The sequence below is a fragment of the Chionomys nivalis genome, chromosome 16 (genome assembly GCF_950005125.1).
Source record: "Chionomys nivalis chromosome 16, mChiNiv1.1, whole genome shotgun sequence".
Classification (NCBI taxonomy): domain Eukaryota; kingdom Metazoa; phylum Chordata; class Mammalia; order Rodentia; family Cricetidae; genus Chionomys; species Chionomys nivalis.
The window spans coordinates 25,428,631-25,453,657 of NC_080101.1; the positions used below are offsets into that span (position 1 = coordinate 25,428,631).

Here is a 25,027-nt window from a genome sequence, read left to right on the forward strand (position 1 = left end):
AGGGGAAAAGTGGAAGGGGGAAAGGAAGGTGGAATGGAATGGGGATGGGGGAGGGGGGAGGGAAGAGGAAAGGGGGGAAGGGAGAAAGGGGAAGGGAGGTGAGGGGGAGGGAGAAGAGGGAGGGGAGGGGGAAAGGGGAGGGGAGGGAGGGGGAAGGGAAGGCGGAAGGGGGAAGAGAGGAAGGGAGAGGGGAGGGGAAGAAGGTGGAAGGTGGGAGGAGAGGAAAGGCGGGATGGGGGAGGGGAAGGGAAGGTGGAGGGGTGGGGGGAAGGGGGAAGGGGAGGGAGGGGGAAGGAAGAGGGGGGAGGGAAAAGGGGGGAGGGGGGGCGGAAGGGGGGAGAGGGAAGGGAAGGGGGAAGGGGAAGGAAGGAGGTAGGAAAGGAAGGAGGAAGGAAGGAAAGGAGGAAAGAACTCCAGAATCTTCCCAGGGATTGAAACAAAAGGTTTAATAGAAAACAGATTTTAAGGATTGGACTGCTCAAGGGACATTGTATTAAACAAAAGATTCTAATAGAGATTTGTTATAAGTAATGCCTCTTTCTATTTATAACAAATTTACATACAAAACTTGCGATTTGAAGTGCCACCATTTAAATCTATTAATTCAAAAGCATTCCCCAAATAATCTCCGATGACATTTTATTAGTGAAGACTGTAAGACAGACTTATGCTACGTATGCTATAATGTAGACTTTTTATAATTTTTACTAATTTCCAAATCCTTAGTAATATTTTCCCAGTCCTTAGTAACAACAAACACTTATATACTGACCATTCACTTTTGTTTCTGTTTAATAGTAGTATAGTATCTTTAGCAAATACTGTTACATACAACTTCATAGTCTCCAGTGGAACAAATAAATTCTGGAGCTTCTAACATAAAATTACATATAATTCTGTCTAAAATATCAATATCCACACACAACATCATGACCTTACTGCAATTTATCATGGATTTGTCTCTTTTGCTTGTTTATAAGTCAATAGCCTATTTATTCCCAGGCTGTCTCCCATCCAATACTAAGCTGGCTTAACCTCTGCTCAGAAGTACGGCACGTGAACCTGCCTAGCACATTAGGGGCAGTATGGCCGTAGACTTACTTATAATGGCTTTAATTCTAGGCTCACCTTCTTCTTCTTCCTTAATTTTGTTTTCTTTTTAATATTTAGCTGTCATTTCTTCCAGGAAGCCAGCACTTTTTTTTTTTTAAATAAAATTCAGTCATCTTTATCTAGTCTAGAGTAGTTCACAAATATGCTATAAGCTCCCCAATCACTCTTTAATTTTGGGGGGTGCATTGTGGTGTATTTGTATGTGCACATGTATGTACAGGTTCACTTATGGAGTCAGAGGCTGTCTTCCTCTATTGTTCTTCACAATAGAGGAAGGGGATCTTGACTGAAGCTGAAGCTTGCTACTTCTGCTAGAATGGAGTTAAAAGTGAGTACCACTGAGTCCAGCTTTTTGGTGGATGCTGGCGAGCTGAACTGAGATTCCTATGCATGCACTTTATCCACTGAGCTATTTTCCCACCCCAGCGCTTTAGACTTCTAGACAGGATTTCTCTGGCCCTGGCTGTCTGGAACTTGCTCTATAGACTAGGCTGGCCCCTGCACTTCTTTCATAATATTTAACACTGCGGTATGAGGAGCAATTTTAGAAAGCTGTAAACTCCTTGAAGACAGGGTAAAGTACCTATCAAGTGATTAGAGCTGCAGCGCCGAGCACATGTGCTTATTTATTTAATTTACTTAAGGACAGGGTATCATATAGCCCAGGATGGCCTCAAACAACACTGAACTTAGGATTGTCTCACTGCAGAAGTAGGCCACCATGCCCAGTTTATGTGGTGCTGAAGATCAAACACAGGGCTTCATGCATAAAAAGCAATCACTTTACCAACTAAGCTAGATTTCTAGTTCTATCTGTAAATGTTTATTAAATAAATGAATTAAAGAAATTCATTACCCAGAAGACAAAAACACATTGTTACATAACACTATTATGTGAATAAGCAAAATAAAGAGATAGGTTAGGAAAGAGTACAATGAGAACTGACTAAAAATGAATAGGAACTTCCAGGGGTAAGAAACACAAAGGTATGTAAAAGATTGCTATATGTGGTCGAGGAGACAAATGGGGAATTTACTGACTTACTGCAGTGATTCCCTGCTGTGGGAGCACATTCTGCTCCTTCACCCAACAGCCTTTAAGAGACCAGGCCCAAGTGGGCTGATATCCCAATAGCTTTTCTCCTCCTTCCCTGCCTCCTCTAAACAGGATCTCACTATGTAGTGATCTAGTTAACCTGAAATTCATTATGCAGACCAGGCTGACCTCAAACTGAGAGCCTCCTGCCTCTTCCTCCTAATTTCTGGAATAAAAGGTATGTACCACCACTTCTGGCCACTCCAAGACTCTTAAGATAGTGAGATGATTTCATAGGAATTTTAAGATCCTTTAGATGACCAGATCCCCAAACTTTTGGGTTTTTATTTTAAAAGTTAAGATGGAAAAAAAAAATCAACTTTTCAGTATTTGGTAATAAAATAACTAAAGTAATCGTTGCATAGAAGATATTTTAATCTCTAAAATGTAGAAAGAATCTTACAGTAAAAGTTAATAATTTGAATTGAGGTTACCTTAATGAAAAATTCAATACTTTGACTTTTTCACTCATTTTTCCTCAAAGGATTAACTGATAAATTTTTTATACTGGTAAAGCGACTAAATCATATAGTAGTAAAAGTAGTGTGTAAAGATATCACTATGGCAATTTTAATCCCAAAATATGTATATGTACAGAAAGTAAAGTATTATGATAGCCCTTGGATACATGGTCCATTCCTCTCCAGTTAACACTTAGAATAGCCTAGAAAGCTGTAACTGTTGGGCTGGGATGTAGTTCAGTTGGTAGAGTGCTTTCTTAGTATACACGAAGCAATCCCAGCAGGCACTTAGAAGGCAGAAGTAGGGGGAAATCCTAAATTCAAGGTCATCTATGGCTATACAGTGAGTTCAAGGCCAGCCAGGGTTACATGACAAGCTGTCTTAGAAAAGGAAAAGTTATGAGATGTTTCTAACTCTACATTCTTTGACATGTAGGAGCTCCTCTTGCACAAACACTAAAATATGTCTGAATCAGAACTTCTCAACTGTGCCCACAAAACTCTAAGTTGGCTATAAAAGCTCTGGGTGGACTTCTGTCTGGAGGAGCTAAGCTCTCTATTTGAGGAAAACTGGAAAAGGATAAAGGCAACTGAAAGTGCCTTCTTTTAGGACCTACGTCTCATTGTCCAAGTCAAAATACTGTTGAATATTTAACAAAACTTAAACTAAAAAAAAAAAAATCACAAAAAGAAACTCTTCTTCATTTAATAACTACATGTAAATTCATAAAACTGGATTAAATCTTGAGTATTTTTTGATATAATATCTGCAATGAAATTATAATAGAATATTTTATCTTCCCTTCATATTTGGTTTGTTCTATAATGAAGATCACTTTCCCATAAATCCTCAGATTTTATCAACTGTCCCAAGAGACAGTGAGATATTCATGAAATTCTAGGTATCTCTTGTGCCATTATTTCCATTGCTTTTTTCTGACATTTTTCATCTCAGATCGGTATTGCCAATGATTTTACATGTATCTTGACCATTTCTCTAGTATCACTTTTAGTTTTATGAAATTACACATGCATTTCCCCTCAGCTGGCAAATACTGTATTTGTCTTACATTATGTGAAATAAACACAAGAACCCAGGAACAACAAATAGTTAAGTAGATGCTACATTGATTATTGCCACATCACTGAGTGTATATTCTTAGTTTTACCTTGAGGCTTTCTCCTTACAACCTCATAATTACAGGGATCTAGACTGCTATATGGACTCTTACATCTTAGTATAAAGTTCTCAGGAATAAGAAGTAAGCCTATAAAATGTATTTTAACATAAACATTTTTCTTTCTTAAAACATGAACAGAAAATATTCAACTATCATTATTTTACAAAATTAACATCCACAAAACTAAAAAATTAACTAAAAGACATGACCAAGAATGTGCAAAATGACTGCCTTGAATAAAACCGAAAAAATATATGTGTGCCCACACCTCTGCAGAGTGCTACAGAGAGGTGGTCTCATGGACCCATGTATGCCCACATCTCTGCAGAGTGTTACAGAGAGGTGGTCTCATGGACCCATGTATAATTTCATTTCTACTACTTCCTGTACATGAAGCCTTGAAGAAATCTCTTTATAATAAAAAGTCATTATTTCCTTATTTCTTAAAACAAATATGACATCTATCTCACATGAAGACATGATAAACATCAAAGTAGCTGAGGCAGATAGACCACAAGTTCAAGACCAGCCAGCCTGGCAAGACCTTACCTCAAAAAACAAATGTAAACATTTTCAATTAATCTGTGTGTGCGCGCACATGTCTGTACACCCACTCTTTGGTGCACATGTGGAGTTGGTTCCACCATGTGGATCCCAGGGATTAAACTCAGGCTGTCAGATTTGGCAGCAAAGCACCTGTTGTCCCCGACTCATCCAAATTTTTAAAAATCTTGAACAATATAGCATATTAAAAGTGTTTTACTGGTTTGAAACACAATAAAGACTCAATAAATGTACGTTAGTATTACTAAGTAGTGCACATGTAAGTTCATGCACCCAGAGACCTTTCAGATCCTTAACCTCTTAGGTTACTTGTGCTTCTACACAAACTTCAAAATCCGTTTTCCTAGATTCAAATTTGTAGGCACGCGTGCTGTGGCAGCACGCTGACAGTAGCACACGAGAGTTGACACTGATAAAGAATTCAAACAGGTTAGTCAAATGTCACTTTGAGTAGGGGCAAACAACTTGACACAAGTCTATTCTTTTTGAGATAAAAGAATTTTCAATTATAAAATATTTGAAATAGAGACAATTAAAATGAATATAACAAACACCTGTGATACCCACCACCCAGCTTTATCAAATTTTAACATTTCGTTATCTTTCAGAATTGTCTGAAAATATAAACATTTGAAGTACATTGTGAGTCCCTCCCCGAGCCCATTCCCCTCCCTCCCTCTCCAGAGGGAACCACTATCCAAAATTTGTCATTCCCCATGCACATGTTTCATACCACAAATTAATATGTATGTATTCATCGTTCCATACTTTTTATATCCAATTGATTCTGGAGATAGTTACTGAGCACCCACTATGTACAAGGCACAGTTCTAGGTGCTAGGATAAAACAGAACAAATGCATGCCTTCATCAAGCTTACGTTTGTGAAGCTGTACAATTTTATATAAATGGCATCACACTATACAACTCAATCTACAATTTGCTTTTCTGTCTCATCCTTATACTTTTGGGATGTTTTTGGTTCATTTAACTGATGTATAGTATTCCATTGTACACTAAACTTTATCTGCTTTCCTCTTAACAGATAATCAAGTCATTTCTACCTTCTTTTTTAGTCTAATGCTGTAACGAACCTTCCTCCCTTATGCACCTAATTCACATGGTTAAGGTGTGTATTAATTAAAAGTATGATGACTCTAGTTTTACCAGGCATTGCTGAACTGTTTGAAAACTGTATTACCCATTTAGACTATCAATATAACTAAGGGTTACTTCTCATCACTGCCAATACCTGTATTTCTTCACTGACAGCTGATGAGCTTGAAAACCTTTCAAATGTACTGTGATTTTTTGCATGTTGTTGGGAGGTTTAACATACTCAAGATCCTTCTGCTCATGACTGGTAGTATCTTCTATCAGCCTTTATCTTTCCATTACTGGTAGGTTTTCTTTTCTTTCTTTTTTCTTTTTCTTTCTTTTCTTTTTCTTTCCTTTCTTTTTCTCTCTTTCTCTTCTTTCTTTCTCTCTTTTTCTTTCTTTTCTCAAGACAGGGTTTCTCTGTGTGATTTTGGGAGTCTGTCCTGGAATTCACTCAGTAGACCAGGCTGGCCTTGAACTCAGGGATCCGCCTACCAAACGCACGCGCCACCACTGCCTGGCTCTGTTAGGGTTTCTGTAACAAAACTACAATGACGTTTTATTTCACTCAGCTGAACTCACTAATCTTTAAAGGTTTATGCTTTTAGGATCTTAAAAATACTTTCTTGGGCTGGAGAGATGGCTCAGTGGCTAAGAGAACTGGTTGCTCTTCTAGAGGACCTGGGTTCGATTCCCAGCACCCACATTCACAACTGTCTGTAACTCCAGTTCTGGGGGATCCAATACCCTCACTCATATCAATGCACATAAAATAAAATTAAATAAATTATAAAAAAATGCAATAAGACGTAAGTATATTCTCTAGTTTCTCCTGAAACTTTAAGGTTTGCTTTCACAGTCAGGTCTTTACGTGGAAGTTATTCTCAGCTATGGTGTGAGGATCTGATTTTGTTTTACTTTTCATGAATATAATCAATGTCATCTTTTCCACCAAGTTGCAATGCCTGCTCTTATGTAAAATGTTCATATTTCATAGGTCTGCTTCTAGGTGATCTATTTCATTCCACTGTCACGTATCAGGAAGGGTCGCTATTCCCACATCTATTCTCCAAAACATCTTCAGTTGTTTCTGGCATACTACCAACAAAAATGTTTAAATTTAGTTTTATGAAAATCTCTGATGGTATGTATCTTAGTCAAAAGCTCACTGCATTAATAGACTAATTTGGGGAGAGTTAGCTTTTTTATGGTACTGTGTTTACTTCGGAGAGGAATTACATGTTTGTGGGGTTTTTGTTGTTGTTGTTTATTTTCCCAAGACAGTGTTTCTCTGTGTAGCCCTAGCTGTACTGGAACTTGCTTTGTTTTTGTTTTTTTTTTTTTTTTTTTGGATTTTTCGACACAGGGTTTCTCCGTAGTTTTTGGTTCCTGTCCTGGAACTAGCTCTTGTAGACCAGGCTGGCCTCGAACTCACAGAGATCCGCCTGCCTCTGTCTCCCGAGTGCTGGGATTAAAGGCGTGCACCACCACCACCCGGCCCAGGGTGATCTTGAACTCAAAATATTCCTGCCTCAGCATCCAAAGTGCTGGGATTAAAGGTGTGTACTATCACACCTGTTTTTGTCTTTTAAGTGTGTAGCCCAGGCTGGCCTCAAACTTCTAATCCTTCTGCCTCTACCTCTTTCAGCGAATCCCACCAGCATGTGCCACAACCAGCATTTGTTTTTTAAGCCCAGTCAGCCTGGAACTCGCTATGCAGACCAGACTGGCCTCTAACTCAGACATCCACCTAACTCTGCCTCTAGAGTGCTGGGATTAAGAGCTATGGGTCACCACACCTGGCTGATTTAACGTTTTTGTTTTACAGGTATTTTGATCCAACTTCCTGATGCTGGCTGGAGGTGTTGGGCTGTAGAGTAGGATCAGCATGTATGAGCACTGGCTTGTAGTTAACCCCTTTCCTCAATGCTAGTCTAGATTTAGAGTGCTTTATACTGAAAGTGAGATCTTTTGGGTTTCAGATTTTATAGTCTTCTAGAAGAACCTTTATATGGAGCTGACCCTAGAATAAAGTTTTCTGTCCCTTGTACTCCTCATTACTGTCAAAACAAAAGCTCAGGGTCACCAGCAGTTGGCAGATCTTACAAGGTAAAAGCTGAAGTCTGTTTACTCCTCATTGTTACAGCTTCTACTTACTTTGTGGCTCAAGAGTTCCTTTCTTTCCTATTCATTAAACTCTGTATTAAAATGTACATACATGTATATAACTACTTCATTCAACACTTCTTTTATTGGAAATGTGCAATCTTAATTCTTCAACAACTGAGTTTACACTAACTAGCTTTGCCCACAACTATCAAAACATCATCACTAGGCACTTTGTTTCTGTTGCTATTATCTTGAGTTTTCCCTTGACTACAAACACTATTACTTTTACCCTTAATTCCTTTGCTCTGTCATCTGTCCAATACTGATAATCTTAGCTTTCACATTTATTTTCTTATGATATATATACCATATAAATATCATATAAATAAATTTATATGATATACATCATATAAATTATTCCTCTTCTTATTCAAATTGCAGATTGTTTGTTTAGTTTTTGTTATTGTTCTGTGTTTTTGAGACAGTCTCACTGTTTAGGCCTGGCTGTCCTAGAACTCAGAGATCCTCCTGCCTCCACCTCCCAAGATCTGGGATTAAAGGCATTATCAGGCCCAGCTCTAGACTGTCTTTTAATTAATATCAATCTATGTTTTCTGTGAAAGATCTAAATTTTAAACTTCTATTTCTTATCCTTCCTTTGCTTTAAATTAAAAACAACAACAACAACAAACCAATTTAAGCTTTCCTATTTCAACTGAACTGGCCACGTGTCCTCCCTCTCTAGTGGTCTGGAAACTATAAAATTGTATTTATAAGATTTTTTGTTATTCCTTTAAGCATTTTTTTTGTGCACACATTTAATTATGTGCTGATCTAAAAATGTCTGAAATTGCTTGATATTTCTGTCTTCTTCTTCTTTTTTTTTTTTTGGTTTTTCGAGACAAAGTTTCTCTGTGGTTTTGGAGCCTGTCCTGGAACTAGCTCTTGTAGACCAGGCTGGTCTCGAACTCACAGAGATCCGCCTGCCTCTGCCTCCCAAGTGCTGGGATTAAAGGCGTGCGCCACCACCGCCCGGCTCTGTCTTCTTCTTAAACATGATGTGGGTCTTATATTGCACCATCCCACACTATAAACTTTCCCTCATTAACCTATTGTTGCCACTGTGTAAAGTCACATTGTCAAATATGGCATCTATAATTCCCACTAGGTTTTCAAACACTTGCTATGTGACCAGTGTGAACTGAGATATGTTCTAAGTATAAAATACACACTGGGTTTTGAAGACAACATTACAAAGGGGAAGTGAAATATCAAGAATTTTGTACTGATTATATGTTGAAATTATAGTATTTTGGAACTATTGGGCTAAATACATTAATATTGCCTTTCTTCAGTAATATAGTCACTAATAAAAATGCAAATTTGGCTAGCATTACATTTCTACTAGACAGTGTTTATCTACCCTTAATTGCCTCTTTGTCTTGCTGTTTTGCAAGGCAATGCTGAGAATCAAACCCAGGGCCTCCCACATGCTAGGTGCTAGGAGAGCACTGACACTGGCTGCATCTCCAGCACTATTAACTGTTAATAGATGGTCTTTCTGTGCTCCAGAACTGTGGGCTGCAAGTGATCTTCCCACTTCAGCTTCATAAACAGCTGAGTGTACTGGCACATGCCACTGCTTACTTACTAGCTTACTGCTTTAGGTTCAGTTTTGTTTTAAACAGATTAAATGCAAAAGTAAAGGCAAACCCTCAGAATTATATTTCCTGCACCATTAATAGTTACACTGAACATTTCACCTAATTAAAATTCCTTGGTCTGGATTATATTTATCTGACATAATGTGGTACATGGCCTTGCCTTATCAAATACACTCCATTTTCTTCTTGTATCAGCAGAGAAGAAATCCTCTGTCAGTTTACTTTATACTTCTAACTTTACAGCTTTTTAATACTTTTAACTTTTTTTGTTGTTGTTTATTTTTTCAAGAAAGGGTTTCTCTGTGCAACAGTCCTGAATGTCCTGGAACTCACTTGATAGACCAGGCTGGCCTCAAACTCAACTGAGATCTGCCTGCCTCTGCCTCCCAAGTGCTGGGATTAAAGGTGGGCACCACCACCACCTGGCTACTTTTAATATTTTTTAATTTTATGCTAATGGGTATTTTTCCTGCATGTATGTCTGTGTACCACATGTGTGTCTGGTACCCACAGAGGCTAAAATGGGGTTCACTGGAACTGGAGTTACAGGGGGTTGTGAGCCCCCATGTGGGCACTGGGGATTGAATCCAGACCTTCTGGAAGAGCAAACACCACTCAGCCATTTCCCTATCTCCCACTTAAGACTTAATCTAGAGTTTTTACTACAACCTCTCCAGATACAGAGTCACGATGACCGTTTCATAGTCTAAAGAAACTGGCTCTCTCTTATTACTAAATAGTCTGAACAGCTATCAAGTTAATTTCCCAGAAATCTCGGTAACTTATTTTTTACAATTAAATGATTAATTAATTTTGAAATAAGCTTCCACTTGAGTCCCAAACTGGCCTCAAATCTGGGATCTTCCAGTCTCCTAAATGCTGGGATTTGTCCAGTTTTGTAATTCTTTATATATATTGTAATTTCTCAGTTAATCTTGTATTTTAATTATATACTCATAACTTTTAATACCTTTTAATCCTTTTTTTGATGTACTGGATGAGTATTTTGGTATTATTTTCCAACTTCCAATTCACTCATCACTGATAAAGAGTAAAGTTCATCTGATCAATTAAACTTAAAATTTTTTATTTTAAAATGTGTTATCATTGCTTATTTTGCATTTGAGACAGGGTTCATTAGTCCAGGCTGGCCTCCAACTCAACATATAGTCAAAGATTACCTTAAATCCCTCCCAGTCTTCCTGCTTCCCTCCCAAGGGCTGGGATTACAGGCCTCAGCCACCATATCCAATTCTGTGCAGCATTAAATCCAGGGGCTTCACATCTGCTAACCAATAACTCTCCCAATTACGCTACATCCCCAGCCCCCAATTTTTTTTTTTTTTTTTTAATTTTGGTGCTAGAGATTGAACTCAGAGCCTCACACATGCTAAGCACACACTTTACTTCTGACTTACATTTCAGCCCAAAACTAGAACTATGCCCCTTCAAGTGTCAAGTCTTTTTGGGTTTTGTTGTTGTTGTTGCTGTTTTCTCTAACAATGTTGTGAGATCCAGCCCAGGACCTTGCACATGCTAAGCAAGTACCCTATCACTGAGCTAAAGCCCTAGCTATACCCTCCCCCTTTAGAATACAATTATGTAGCAACATTTTTAATGTCTATGTGTTCTAATCAGTTCTTTACTATATAAACCTGCTACTGTCTACTAATGTATACTCTTAATGTATACATTAAAGGTAATGAAGAGTATACTTTACCTCTTTAAGCATTCAGAAAGGTTTTAAAGGTCTCCCAGTCAATGGAATACTATGCAGCTGTTAAAGAGAATAAGATCATCCCATGGATACTAATATGAAATGATCTCTAAATATGTTCAGTTAAAAAGGCCAGGAATATAATAGTATGTGTAGAATGCTACCATTTATATAAAAGTGTATGTGAGGTATATGTGTGTATGTGTATATTTATATGCTTGCACATGCATAAACTATCTCAGAAAAGATAGCAAATTAGTAATAGTGGTTGCCTCTGGGGAGGGAAACTGGGTGGCCAGGCGACAGAGGTGGAAATAGACTTACTTTTCACTGTTTACCCTTTTGTACCTTTGAATTTTGTACCACGTGCATGTATTACCTAGTCAAAAAAAAAATAAATAATTTATTTTTAAAAATAAAGTCTTTGTTGGACTACTTACTCCATAAAGTTAATTTCATCCAGAGAAATCCCTGTTCTGGTGGTTTGAATTTGCTGTATTAATGTTAGATGTCTTCATGAATGTTGAAATTTTGGTTATAGGCTTGAGTGGAAAAAGTTAACTTTTTTCTCTTCCTTCCTATTTAAGGGTTTTAGAATTACCTCTACTTGGCCATCTGGGCCCCTAGTCTAGGTTTTAACAACATTTCAGGGCTCCAGTTTCATGATAATATTAGAAATAACATAGACATCCAGTCACTGGCAAATACCTTCACTCAATTTCTGCCATGAGGCTGTGTCTTTATTAGCTAAAACCTACAGCCCCAGGGAGCAAAAGAACTTTTTCTTTCTTCAGTCTTTCATAAATGAGACAGATATTTCAGCTAATGGCTTCATGTGGTGAGTGTGGCTCTGGGTCTTTCTGCACACAAAACTCCTCAGTGGTTTTAATCTTTTTAACTGATAAGATCATAACCAGGTATCAGTGCTGCAGTGAAAGCCCAGCATCCTGTAGCTTCAGCCATGTGCAAATCTCAGGTCTGTCCTCTCTCATCAGAGGTGCTGACATTTGTTCTGGAACCTAACTGCAACTTTGTACTACTTATTCTCTGGTTCTGCATATGTGTCAGTGGAGTTACATCAAAACACAGTATGCTACCTAAACTACAAGTAATTTTTATATTTCCTTTTTAGGTAACATTGAAAGTAATTATAAAATACAATTTCATTTCATATAGTTCAGAAAATAGAAAATTAATGGTAAATTACCCAATTTAAACTACTGTTAGGAGTTAAAAAACAATCTTTTAATCTTCTATATCATTTCATACTTGTATAATTTGCATGACTTTAATTTACATAATCCTAAACATTTGTCTATAGTGTTACATAATCTCTACAATCACCATTTTAAGGACTGCAGATTAATCCACCAAACTGTTCAACTGTAATTTACTTCACAAATCACTGGATAGGGAAGAAGCTAGCATCTAAGGATGTTACAAAGATGTTTCTCTTCATGTGTTTTTCTCTCAATACTCTGAATGTGGGTGTGGTATGACTGTGGGACTGTGAGAGATGGTAAGCCAATGCAGTAGTGGCTTAAGTACATGGCTAAGGTTCATAGTGATGACCTTGACATACAAAGAGGAAAGAAAAAAACTGCATGGAAGTAAATAATATATTGCAGAAGAGTTCCAATCCAAAAAATCATTAATAGTAAAATTTGCAGTTATAAGTTTTGCAACTGGGTAATGCACAACATAGTCTCATAACTTGCAAGCCAGACTATGAGTCACACTAAAAGCTCATTATTTACCAGCACACTCACCTGATATTATTCACACAGTCTTCATGCGCTTCAGAAAGGGTTTTTATGTGCTTTGAAGAAATAGGGTCAAAAAGCAGAACTTCAGTCTGTTCACAAGCAACTGTCAGCACTGACCTGAAAGGAAAGAACACACCTCTTGTTTACTTTTTAAGACTCTCTGGTTCACTTATAATTATACATAGTATAGATAAACTTTTCTTTGGGAATTTAGTAGAGTGAAGTAATTATTAACAAATATAGAGAGACATAAAAGATATGCTTCTCTGTAAAAATGAGATATTGAAAGCAACCTAACTTAACATGAGAGAATGAGTATTTTATAACTGTCCTACTATTCATGAGAGAAATATCTCAAACCCCAAGTGGATGTCTGAAAGTCCAAATCGTAAGGAATCCTACACATACTGTCTTCTTCCTGTACATACTCATGAAAAAGCTTATTTAAAAGTTAGACTCAGTAAAGATTAACAAGTATAATCAAGCATGACAGTAATAACTACACGGTGGTGCACGCTACACAGTGTGTTCACTCTCAAAGCATATTATCCCGCTGCAGATCTTAGCAGCCATGCATGGTTGCTTTGTTTGTTGTTTATATTGTCAAGTGGAGAACTTCCGTCTTTTCAGCTGCAGGATGAACCCTATGGCTGCTCTCTGGCATACTCCAACTGTCAGCACCACTACTCTTGTGCTCTGTAGGTCTTACTACCTAAAATAACAGTCACATTGTGAAACCTGAGTTTTGGTAACTGAGAGCTCCCAAGTGACTTACAATGTGTTCTTGAACACAGTATGGATACAATAAAAGGGGATGTTCCACGTGGAACAGAGTGGAATGATAGCGATTTCATCAAACTATGAAGAATGGTATGAAATGTAAAACTTGAGCTATTTCTCAAATTTTTTCATATGCTTTTTGTGTAATATGGTTCATTAGAGGTAACTGCAAAGTGAAGTCATGAATAATGGGAAATTTCAGCCAGTGGCAGTGATGGCGGCGCACCTCTTTAATCCCAGCCCTGGGGAGACAGAGGCAGGAGGATCTGTGAATTCAAGGCCAGCCTGGTCTATAAGGAGCTAGTTCCAGGACAGGCTCCAAAGCCACAGAGAAACCCTGCCTCGAAAAATAAAACAAAACAAATAATAATAATAATAGGAAATTCCTTTTCAGACTTTAACAAAAGGGCAGTGTGGGGTTTTGAATTTAGAATAGCCACCAATCCTCATAGGTTCATACAGAGTGTCACACTTAGGAGGTATGGCCTTATTGGAGGAAGTTTGTCACTGGAGGGTGGGCTTTGAGGTTTCAAAAGCCCAAGCCAAATTCAATGACTCTCTCTTCTTGCTGCCTGTGAATCCAGATGTAGAACTCAAGTTTTCCCATTCTCCTATCAGTTAGGCAGACTTACAACTTCAGAAGAGGCCAGCTTACAAACTTTTAATTAGATAGTCAATGGCTAAGGCCTTAGTTGTAATATTCTTATGGGAGAACTGAGCTGCTAGGTAAAATTCCTTTTTTTTTTTTTAATATTTATTTATTTATTATGTATACAATATTCTGTCTGTGTGTATGCCTGCAGGCCAGAAGAGGGCACCAGACCCCATTACAGATGGTTGTGAGCCACCATGTGGTTGCTGGGAATTGAACTCAGGTCCTTTGGAAGAGCAGGCAATGCTCTTAACCGCTGAGCCATCTCTCCAGCCCTAGGTAAAATTCTTAAAGGGAACAATAAGCCATTTTCCAATAGAGAGTTAATAAAAGCCGCTAGTCAGGTACTCAAGCAGGTAAAATATAGACCAACAGGTAAAGTATACAATAATCTACAAGCACAGTATATTATGATTCAGCTATGGCAAGTGTGTGTATTAAGTACAAAACTTATTCTACAACAGTTTTATGAAGAAACAAAATGCTTTTTATGACTACACCTTCCTGCTTTTGCCAGTTAAGATATTAAACTCTTAATTTAGAGCAGTAGCCTGTTTGGTACAAAAGAGCAAGATGAAATCTGGGACATGGATTGACAGAATATTGACTATAATCAATGTTTCTTATACTAAGCAATAGATTAATAATTCTTGAACAATTGTGTTTGCTCAATTCAAAGGCCAGAATAATAATCTTTTCCCAAATGATCGTTGCTGCAATTCCCACAACTGTATTTTGCTAATGTTATTAGCTAAAAATCCCTTAAAGGATTTTATACTAAATTTTACAAATGGTTCTTCCAATGGAAGAACTGCATATATGGTTAATAATAAAAAAAAATTGTAGAGCGTACCATGACTCCTTGAAAACAACATATAAAAGTTGCAGTCAAATCCTGATGCAAACACATCTGATATGATGGCACCAAGGTGACCTTTACTAAGGCAAGGTAAAAAAGCCCTTGCAATAAATTATAAAAAGACCCGACCTATATATATTTGGGGTTGAGGATGTGTTTGTACTTTTTTCACAGAGAAAAATAAAGGTGGACCTGATGATGTCGTAGCTGCAAACACCCCATAAAGAAGTTCGAGAAACAAGTGGGAGAGGAATCCTTGATCCAGTCTGCCCTATCCCCACGGAGAGGAGGGCCTGATGTCAGGACCGGCTAGGCCACTCTACGCTGCAGGGTGTCATTCTGCCTCCAGAGAGTACGCACAAAGAGACCCCGCTGAGATAATTGCCAAGATGTGCTTCAGGTGGCTGAATCCAGCTCACCTCACCCAGGATTCCCACCTGCCCTGAAGCGCAAATGCTGAGCTGCTTCCAGACACAGATACCCTGCTGAGGTGACCTGACCATGGCGACTCCAATTTGCTGCAGTTTGAATCCTGTCTGCTTTGGAGCTAATATGCAGACTAACATCTGACTGTTTTAATCTTTGGGACACAGAACTCATTTTGATTAAAATATTAACCCCTCTTCACTTAAGAAGGGGGGCAGACTTGGGGTCTGACTGTTGCTCAGAGACTGGAACTGGTGTTTGATAACAACAATGTCTGTCATTGTACTGTTACTGGAATTGACCTAATGATATTTGTAACTGCTTATAGATGTTGAGAAGAGTTTGACACACCCTATAAAATGTTTGGGTTTAATGCATATGTTAAAAATTTTAGATTTTGATCCCTTTGCGCTGCCCTAAAGGAAAATTGTTGTTTCTATATTGATCACACTGGAATAGTTAAGAGACAATTTTGCTAAGGTCAGAAAAGGATTAGAGCGTAGAAAAGAAGCAGAGAAAGCAAGAGGAGGGATGGTTTCCCCTGGGTCACCACCCTCTTACCCTTCCCTTTTGGAACCCCTTTTAGGATTTTTATTATCGATGGCTTTTGAGCCTTGGGCCCTTAATAGGCTCACTAAATTTATTTGCTAATGAAAGACCTGGATAAATCCAGGTATCCCCAAAGAAAGCCCAGGATAAATTCAGGTGGTCCTCGCCCCCCCCAGCAGGAATAAAATAGCCAAAAATCTAAGCAGGAAGAGAAGAATCAGAAATCTAGGATTAGCCGGTTCAGGGACTAGCTGAAGATAAAGTTAGATAGTAAATTTGAGAATAATCTTGAGAAACAGGGAGTTTCCCCCTTGTGATTATCATTGGTATTTTTGGAATACTGTGTTTTAGGAACTAGCTGATTATGACCTTGAGAGGCAGGGAGTTGCCCCCTAGTGATTTTTCTGTGACACCCTCCCTGCCCCTTTTGGATTACTGGGCTGTGGTTTCTTCCTATAAAAACCCCTTCTCCAGGTCACTCGGGGTTGAACTCTTCCCCTGCGTGGGTTATGAGTCCCGGCCCAAGTGCACTGGTTCCCGTCTCATCGATTAAAACCTCGTGTGATTGCAGCAAAGACAGTCTCTCGGGAGTTACTGGGGTCGAGTTACTGGGGGGGGGGGTCGTGTTATCCCGAGACTTGAGTGAGAGTCTCCCCACACTGGGGGTCTTTCAATAAGAGGTGGCATCCAAGCCCATTCAGGTCCATTATCACCGACTTGATCTGGCTGATCCAGGGCTGGAAGAAGCCCCTTGAGAGCGAGTCTCCTATAGGAGCCACATAAAACCCAGAGATATGTGTGTCTGTCCACGACAGACATGGGTACCAACAGAACGAGTGCTAGACAAACTGCTGGGGGAAGACCATGCATTCTGTCTCCGGGTCTCCTGAGGAACACGCCTGATTTCATAGAGGTTGATGTCCAGAGGTATTGATATAAACACCTAGATCCTCTCCTCCCAAAAAAGACATCTGTAACTTTGAAAAGAAAATTCTTCCACCAAACTGGAAAGAATATTCCCCCAGCAATTAAGCATGGGAGGATCGGACCTCTGTTCCCACCCCTACCCCACCACTGGTTAAAGCCAGCTCATCTACCATGTGACCTTTAACTCATCTCATTCCAATACTTAAAAAGGGCTGCATTTAGTTTACAGCCATCTTAAGTTCACAAGTAAGATATTCATCTTTGCAGGCAAGTTCCAGACCTAGGACATTAGCCTAGTGAGACTTCCAGGCACCAGGCTTTTAGAAAATATTAGCATTTCCTTTGTTAGTCAACAATCACAGACCCTCAGTATTTACCTATCAGCTAGGGATGTCTCCAGGCCTGAATTCCAGCAGACCTGATACACCTCCCCTCCCCCTTGACTGTTTGCTATATAACAGCTTCTGAGAAATAATAAACACGGCGGTTTGATCAAGAAATACTGTCTTGCCGTCGTTCTTCACGTCTCTCACTTCTCCATCCCTCTCCCCTAGGTTTATCAGGGACCACCGTTCATATCCCGCAGGCCAGGATACAGCACCAAATCTGCCTGAGTGCTGCCATGTTCCCTCCCATGCTGACAGTGGACTCAATCTCTAAAACTGAAGCAAGTCCAAACTAAATGTGTTCTTTTATGAGAGTTGTCATCTGAGATCGCTGTTCTCTGTGTCCGGCCGTGTCCCGAAACACACTTGTCAGAAAGCTGGCCCTTGACTTCACAGTCACTGTGGTGGTCGAGGCATCTTCAAGAAAGTCAATCTTTCATACCAGAGGCAAGTACATGGTCCTCATTTCTACCTGAAGGACTTCGCTTTCGTGTGCCTTACAAAGATCATTGCTTTTAGCAACCACGATGAGGACTTCCAAAAGCTGGGCTACAAGGTGCTCCAAGTGTCTGTGGACTATCTCAGCTCATGAAAAGTTGGCTTTGCATGAAATATGAGACAAAACTAAAACGCCACAAAGAGTCATTTGTCTGATTTACTCTAATTAGCCTAGTAAGGTAAAAGTCAGCCCCCTTTCAGTACATTTTATAGAAACTGATGAAGAAATGCATGATTTGGTTTTTATTTTCTCCCCTACCCTAAGTTTTCTCATGCACATTTGCTTACAACTAACTTTTTCATTTAAATACATTGTATTGTAATTCCAGCACTCAGAAAGTTGAATCAGGAGGTTTAACCCAATTCAAGCCCAGCCTGGACTACAATAGTTGTTCAGGGCTAGCCTCAGCTAAATAGTAAGCCTCTATCTCAAAACAACAACAAAACCCTCATATATGTGTATATGTATATATATGTGCATATGTATGTATGTGTATGTGTATATACATATACACACACACATATATATATTATATATAAAAGTTTTTGGGGGGGATACAGAGATGGCTCAGTGGTTAAGAGCATTGGCAGCTCTTCTAGAGGTCCCGAGTTCAATTCTCAGCAACCACATAATGGCTCATAGTCATCTATAATGGGATCTGATGCCTTCTTCTGGCATGCAGGTATACATGCAGATAGAGTATCATATATATAAAATAAAAAAGTTTTTCATTTCCATATTAAGTACCAGATCTCATTATAGATGGTTGTGAGCCACCATGTGGTTGCGGAGAATTGAACTCAGGACTTCTGGAAAAAGAGCCAGTGTTCTTAACCTCTGAGCAATCTCTCCAGCCCAATGATTATATTTTAAATCTAATACTTGTTTAATCTTTATGTAAATATCCATTCAAGCTTCCAGGCAGAGCTGAGTTCTCACCATTATGATATAACTTAGTCACTTCAGTAATTATCTGCCGTCAAGTCAATTTTATCCTCCTTTTAATATAGTTTACCAGCTTTAGAATATTGGATATATTTTAATTATTTCCCTTTGTAAAGTCCACCTTTTGAAATAGGGTCTTGATATAGTCTAAACTAATGGGTCCAACTGGTTCTCCTACCCTCAGATTCCTAGCTGGAACTTTTTTTTGTTTTTTTCATTAGAACATTTATATTTATTATACTTAGTAACATTTGGATTTATTTTCAGCTATTCTTTGTGCTTTTTATCTATTATACTTCATCATGTGGGAGGGTACTGAGATTAAATTCACATGCTAGGCAAGTGCTTTACCACTGAACAATATCAGCAGCTCTTTTTGTTTTCTGTCCTTTTCTTCCCCTTTTATGTCTGTGCATATGTGGTAAGCTTGCGTGTACGTGTGTGTATGTAGACCAGAGGCTACCTCTATTGCTCTCTACCCTATTTTTTAAAGTTTTACTTATTTAATGTGTGTGTTTTGCCTGTATGTATGTATGTGCGCCACATATGTACATAATGGATTCCCTGGAACTGGAGTTACAGTTTGAGCTGCCTTGTGGGTGATGTCCCCTGCAAGAGCAGCAAGTACTGAGCCATCCAGCCTCTCTACTTTGCTTGAGATAGTTTCTCACTGAACATGGAGTTCACTGTTTTGGCTATAATAAATGGCCAGTTAGCCCAAGGATCATCCTCTCTCTTTCTGAAAGTTGCTGAGTTATAGATGTGAGACACCACACCCAGTCTCCATGTGGGTACTAGTGCAAAAATTAGGTCCTAAAGTTTGCACAGCAAGCACTTTACCCATTGAGCCACACCTTCTTACCTTCTTTTTGTAATCTTTTCCCAAGTTACAACCTTTTTTTTTTTTTTTGGTTATTTGAGACAGGGTTTCTCTGTGTAGCCTTGGCCATCCTGGAACTCACTCTAAAGACCAGACTGTCCTTGAACTCACAAGTGCTAGGATTAAAGGTGTGCCTCTACCTCCCAAGTGCTAGGATTAAAGGTGTGCCTCTACCTCCCAAGTGATAGGATTAAAGGTGTGCACCAGCACCACCCAGCTTGTTACTATATACTTTTTTCTCTCTACTAGTTTGGAAGAAAATGATCTTTTCTTTGCTTTCTTGAAATTGTAATACAAATACTTATTAAAGTCTCTTAAGTTATTGTGTGTGAGAGAGACATGGATGTATGTGCATGTCAGAAGACAACTTAGTGGAAACAGTTCTCTTCTTTACCTTCACATGGGTTCTAGGGATCAGACTTCAGAACAACAGGCTTGCACAGCAAGTACCCTCACTTGTTGAACATTTCATGGCCTAAATACCAGAATAATTACTTTTTTAAATGTTTCTGGGGCTGGTGAGATGGATGTGTGGGTAGAGGCACTTACCAACAAGGCTGACTACCTGAGTTCCGTCCCTGGGACCCATGTAATGGAGGAATGACTCCTATGGGTGTCCTCTGACCTCATCCACGTGCCTCCACATGTAAGTCATGGAATGCACATGAATCTGTATGAACATGTGAAGCCTTTAATGCTAGCACTTGGAAGGCAGGAGGGGAATATCTGTGTGATGTGGGAGAGTCTTCTGTTTTGTGTTGATTTCACAAAATCTTCTGATTTGTGTTAATAAAGAAACTGCCTTGGCCCTTTAATAGGACAGAAAATTAGGTAGGCGGGAGTAGACAGAACAGAATGCTGGGAGAAAGAAGCCGAGTCAGGAAGTCGCCATGCCTCTCCTCTCCAAGGTGGACACAAGTTAAGATCTTTCCTGGTGGGGCTGGAGAGATGGCTCAGAGGTTAAGAGAAATGACTGTTGTTCCGGAAGTCCTGAGTTCAATTCCCAGCAACCACATGATGGCACACACCCATCTATAATGAGATCTGTCTGGTGCCCAGAACACTATATACATAATAAATTAAAAAAAAAAAAAAAAGATCTTTTCTGGTAAGCTACCACCTCGTGGTGCTACACAGATTATTAGAAATGGGTTAATTGAGATGTGAGAGCTAGCCAGTAAGAGGCTAGAGCTAATGGGCCAAGCAGTGTTTAAAAGAATACAGTTTCCATGTAATTATTTCGGGGTGTAAAGCTAGCCGGGTGGCGGGATGCAGCCTGCCACTCCTACTACATCTGTGACTTCAAGGCCAGCTTGATCTACATAGTTAAATATCAGGGCAACCAAGATTACTGTGAGAGACAAAATAAATATACAAATTTCTCGGAAGAATGAAGACACAGTTAAATGAGAACTATATGTAATATCCCTCATCCTAGCAGCCCTGGCATTTGAGTGAAAATTTTTATATGTAATTCTAGGATCACCATTTTCTATTTAAAATTCTACCTCCAGAGAATCAATAAAACTACTTCTTAAATCCTGAAAGTTCAGTTTGGTAAAACTGAGCTACAAAACGGAGAGGCATAGACAGTATTTGGGAGTGAGGAGAAAGCTTTAAGAATAGCACATAAAAGCTGGGCGATGGTGGCGCACACCTTTAATCCCAGCACTCGGGAGGCAGAGGCAGGCAGATCTCTGTGAGTTCGAGACCAGCCTGGTCTACAAGAGCTAGTTCCAGGACAGGCTCCAAAACCACAGAGAAACCCTGTCTCGAAAAACCAAAAAAAAAAAAAAAAAAAAAAAAAAAAAAAAATAGCACATAAGCTTCAGCTGAAGTTTCTATTCTCATTAGTTTTCTTCCAGATTCATGTATGCACCCACTGCTAAAACTCCAGCCAACTACTATGAGGAAACACTGCAGAGATTCTAGAACCAGGTATAATTAGGAAGAAGCACTCTCTGTCTGGCAGTGGTGGCAAACACCTTTAATCCCAGCACTTGGGAGGCAGAGGCAGGTGGATCTCAGTGAGTTTGAGGCCAGCCTGGTCTACAAGAGCTAGTTCCAGGCCAGGCACCAAAGTTACAGAGAAACCTTGTCTCAAAAAAAAAAAAAAAAAAAAAAGAGAAGCATTCTCATCAATGAACTAGAACAAGTTTTACTTGCTCATTAACTGTGTTCCCAGGCTTCTCAGCATATTCAAGGTCTTTCTTCCTTGAAAAATCTGTTTCATTATTTCCATTTCCTAACATTTTATGCTAATATGGCCCTTCAGCCATTAAGTCCACATTCCTATGAAATACTTCTATTCTTTACCCAGCAGTCTTGAATCATGTGGCTCCTGCAATTTTTTTTTCTTCTGATCTTGATCCAGGTGTCACTTTTTCAGGGTAGCCTAGCTCAACAGACTTTAAGCCTTTATCTCAATTTGTAGGTGTACAATGTACACTTCATATCCAATTGAACTAATAGAGCCTCGGCTCAATAAACGAAGTGTCATTAGCTAGCTTTACTCATTGCTGTTATCCATGCACTTGCAACCTATCAAGTGTTCCAGGAGCATCGGGTTAATGGGGAATTGAGTGAATGAACGCATTAACTAACCAGAGACTAGTAACTCGGAAGCCCGATGTGCTTAGAATGCTATTAATATGTCATCTTAAGGTGAAACCATGAACAGTGTCTTTCCTCTGATTGGCGTTGAACTTGTCCACGCACAAGATAAAATATTAAATAGACCTCGGAGGGTTTTGGAATTGTCCTATAGCTTAAAGTGAACCAGTTAAAAAAAAAAAAAAAAAAAAGTTGGAGCCGGGCGGTGGTGGCGCACACCTTTAATCCCAGCACTCGGGAGGCAGAGGCAGGCGGATCTCTGTGAGTTCGAGGCCAGCCTGGTCTACAAGAGCTAGTTCCAGGACAGGAACAAAAAAACCTATGGAGAAACCCTGTCTCGAAAAAAAAAAAAAAAAAAAAGTTGGGTAAGGATGTAGTCTATGCCACAAATGGCCCAAACACCGAGAAACGTATTTCTGCAGTGTCTTAGTATCTTTCTAGAGCTTTCGACTGTCTGCTCATGGCAGGATTTGGCACAAGGTCTAAAGATTCTGGAAGCTTCCTACCTTGAACACTTTTAGCACAAGCTCGGCTCAGAGAAAGGCCAGTTGAGGATAACAGCGGAACGGTGGGCATTTAAAGTGTATTTACTGAATGCCTACGGTGCACCAGGCATTCCTCCTTGAGGAGCGGCTCTGACAGACCAGCAACGAGCCTCCAGGACCCCCAAGGGCGGCACTGGGCCAGCCAACGTCAAAAGGCCAAGGCGGGGCTCACAGGTGACAAACAACGTGCTCCCGCAGGTAGCGGGGACACGAAGGCCCGCGGCCGCAAGCCGCCCTGAGCGGAGGGAGCCAGCTGCGGCACAGGCACTTACCCGTCGGGCGAATACTCGAGGTTGAAGACAGCCCCGTGGGTGCGGGTGCTGAGGTACACGGAGTCCGCGGGGTGGATGGAACCATACAGGTTCGTCATCGTGCGGAAATTGTCCCGCGCCGGGTCCACGAACAGCCCGCGGCCGAGGCTCCGCTCCCTCAGCCACCCGAACAGTCGGGCGCCAGGGCCGCCCAGGCCCGCGCCGAGGCCCTGCCGGCTCCGGTGACCGGCCCTGCAGTCTGGCCTCGAGCGCCTGCGCGGCGAGGACGACGGTGACAGCTCGGCCTGCGCTGCAGTTGCCGACAGCTCCAGAGCTCCGGGGGCCGCGAGCTCTCCCGCACGCTCAGCCGACGACAGCGCGGGGCCGCCCGGGAGGCGAGGGCTCCGGGCTGCGGGCGGGGGAGGGGCCGCGTCAGCTCCCTGCTGCTGCTGGGGCGCCGGCCGCGGAGCTGGAGAGGGCGGTCTGGAAGCTGCCGCCGGCCCTCCGAGAGGCGGCGGCTCCTCAGCTCCAGCCGCCCCGTCCCCGCCCGGGCTGTGGGGCCCGAAGGGAAACATGACCAACACCCCCGCCCCCTATTCCGGGCCGCTGTACCGCCGCCCGACTACTCAGCGCTCCCGCTCCAGCCTCCACTTCCGGGTGCCGCGTCCTAAATCCGCCGGCTGGGAAACCCGCGTCACCGCTAGGCTGCCCTCCGTCGGGGACCGAAAAGCAGGGACACCGCCGAGTCGGGAGCGCCCCTGCCCAGGACTGTGAGGTCAGGAGCGACCAGCCCTCTGTGAGCAAGCTCGGACGCACAGGACCAGCTACAAGCAGCTGAGTCGGCCCACAGCTGTCAGGGAGCTCGACTGGGTCGGATTACCTACTGCTGGCCTTACGAGATTGGGCGGGGTGAGGGGGGTGGGTGCATTACAGTATTGTTGTAGGTCACACGGTAAGTCTCAAGGCGCACTGCCTACTCAGCCTAGAAGTCTAAAGATTCAAGAACATTCGCACTAGACTGTACAGTGCCTAGAATAAAGGACTCTATATCGGTGCCTTAAATATCTGCTCAAACCCGCCTTCTCCCTGCTCATACTGCATCTGCTGAGCACTGCACGAAGGGCCTTTCTCACTGCTGCAGCTGAGTACAAATAACCTGTTTTGGGTAAAGCGTTAACAAGGAATGGGGGAGTTTCCGTGCAAGGAACCTTGGTTCTCAAAAAGGAGAGCTTGAGGGAAAAGGAAAAGCAGATACAAGAACTGACAAATTTTGTAGGTCTTGTTAAGGGCAGCGTTGCAGGAAGTTCACATTTGGTACTGTAATAGTAAACCTGGACGACGATCTAGCCTGTGAGGATAGACCTGGAAGACGTCTGGAGGAAGGTAATTAGTGGCTGAACCGTCAGCAGAAAATCAGTAAGTCTTCATTTAGTTTGTATTGGCTCCAGATAATCAGATTTCACAGTTCAGGGATTCAACATGAAAAATATACCAAAGTCCCAAAGCCATTTAAGAGCTGTTCACGGAGGGTATGATTCAGCGGCGGAGCGCTTGACTAGCATGTGCGAAACCTTGACTTTAAACCCATAGTACTGTAGAGAAGACAAAACAAGTGTTCACTGATACAAATTCAAGACAAGTGGCAACACAGAATAAGTAATTTAGTAATGCCTTGTTTTTAAACGTTTGTATTTAATATGCGAGTACTCAATTCCAAATATTTTTTTTACTAAAACCTAAAATAAGAGCATATTACACATGACTAAGATTCTAACATCAAGAGGGGCGGGAGCGGGAACTGGGATAGGTACGTAAAATGAGAAAAGATTGTTGGTTTTTTTTTTTTTAAGATTTATTTATTTTTATTATGTATACAACATTCCTTCCATGTGTGCCTGCAGGCCAGAAGAGGGCACCAGATCTCATTATAGATGGCTGTGAGCCACC

General features: G+C 40.7%; 1 protein-coding gene across 1 annotated transcript in view; it reads right to left on the bottom strand.

Moving 5' to 3' along the window:
• Positions 1–23,730, bottom strand: part of Dcaf10 (DDB1 and CUL4 associated factor 10) — a 49,418-nt gene extending 25,688 nt beyond the window's left edge. The window contains exons 1-2 of the mRNA XM_057790491.1: positions 23,102–23,730; positions 12,772–12,885 (exon numbers count right to left, since the gene is read on the bottom strand). Coding sequence (XP_057646474.1) covers positions 12,772–12,885; positions 23,102–23,655 — 668 coding nt within the window. The 5' untranslated portion in view covers positions 23,656–23,730. The remainder of the gene's footprint in view (positions 1–12,771; positions 12,886–23,101) is intronic.
• Positions 23,731–25,027: the final 1,297 nt, after the last annotated feature.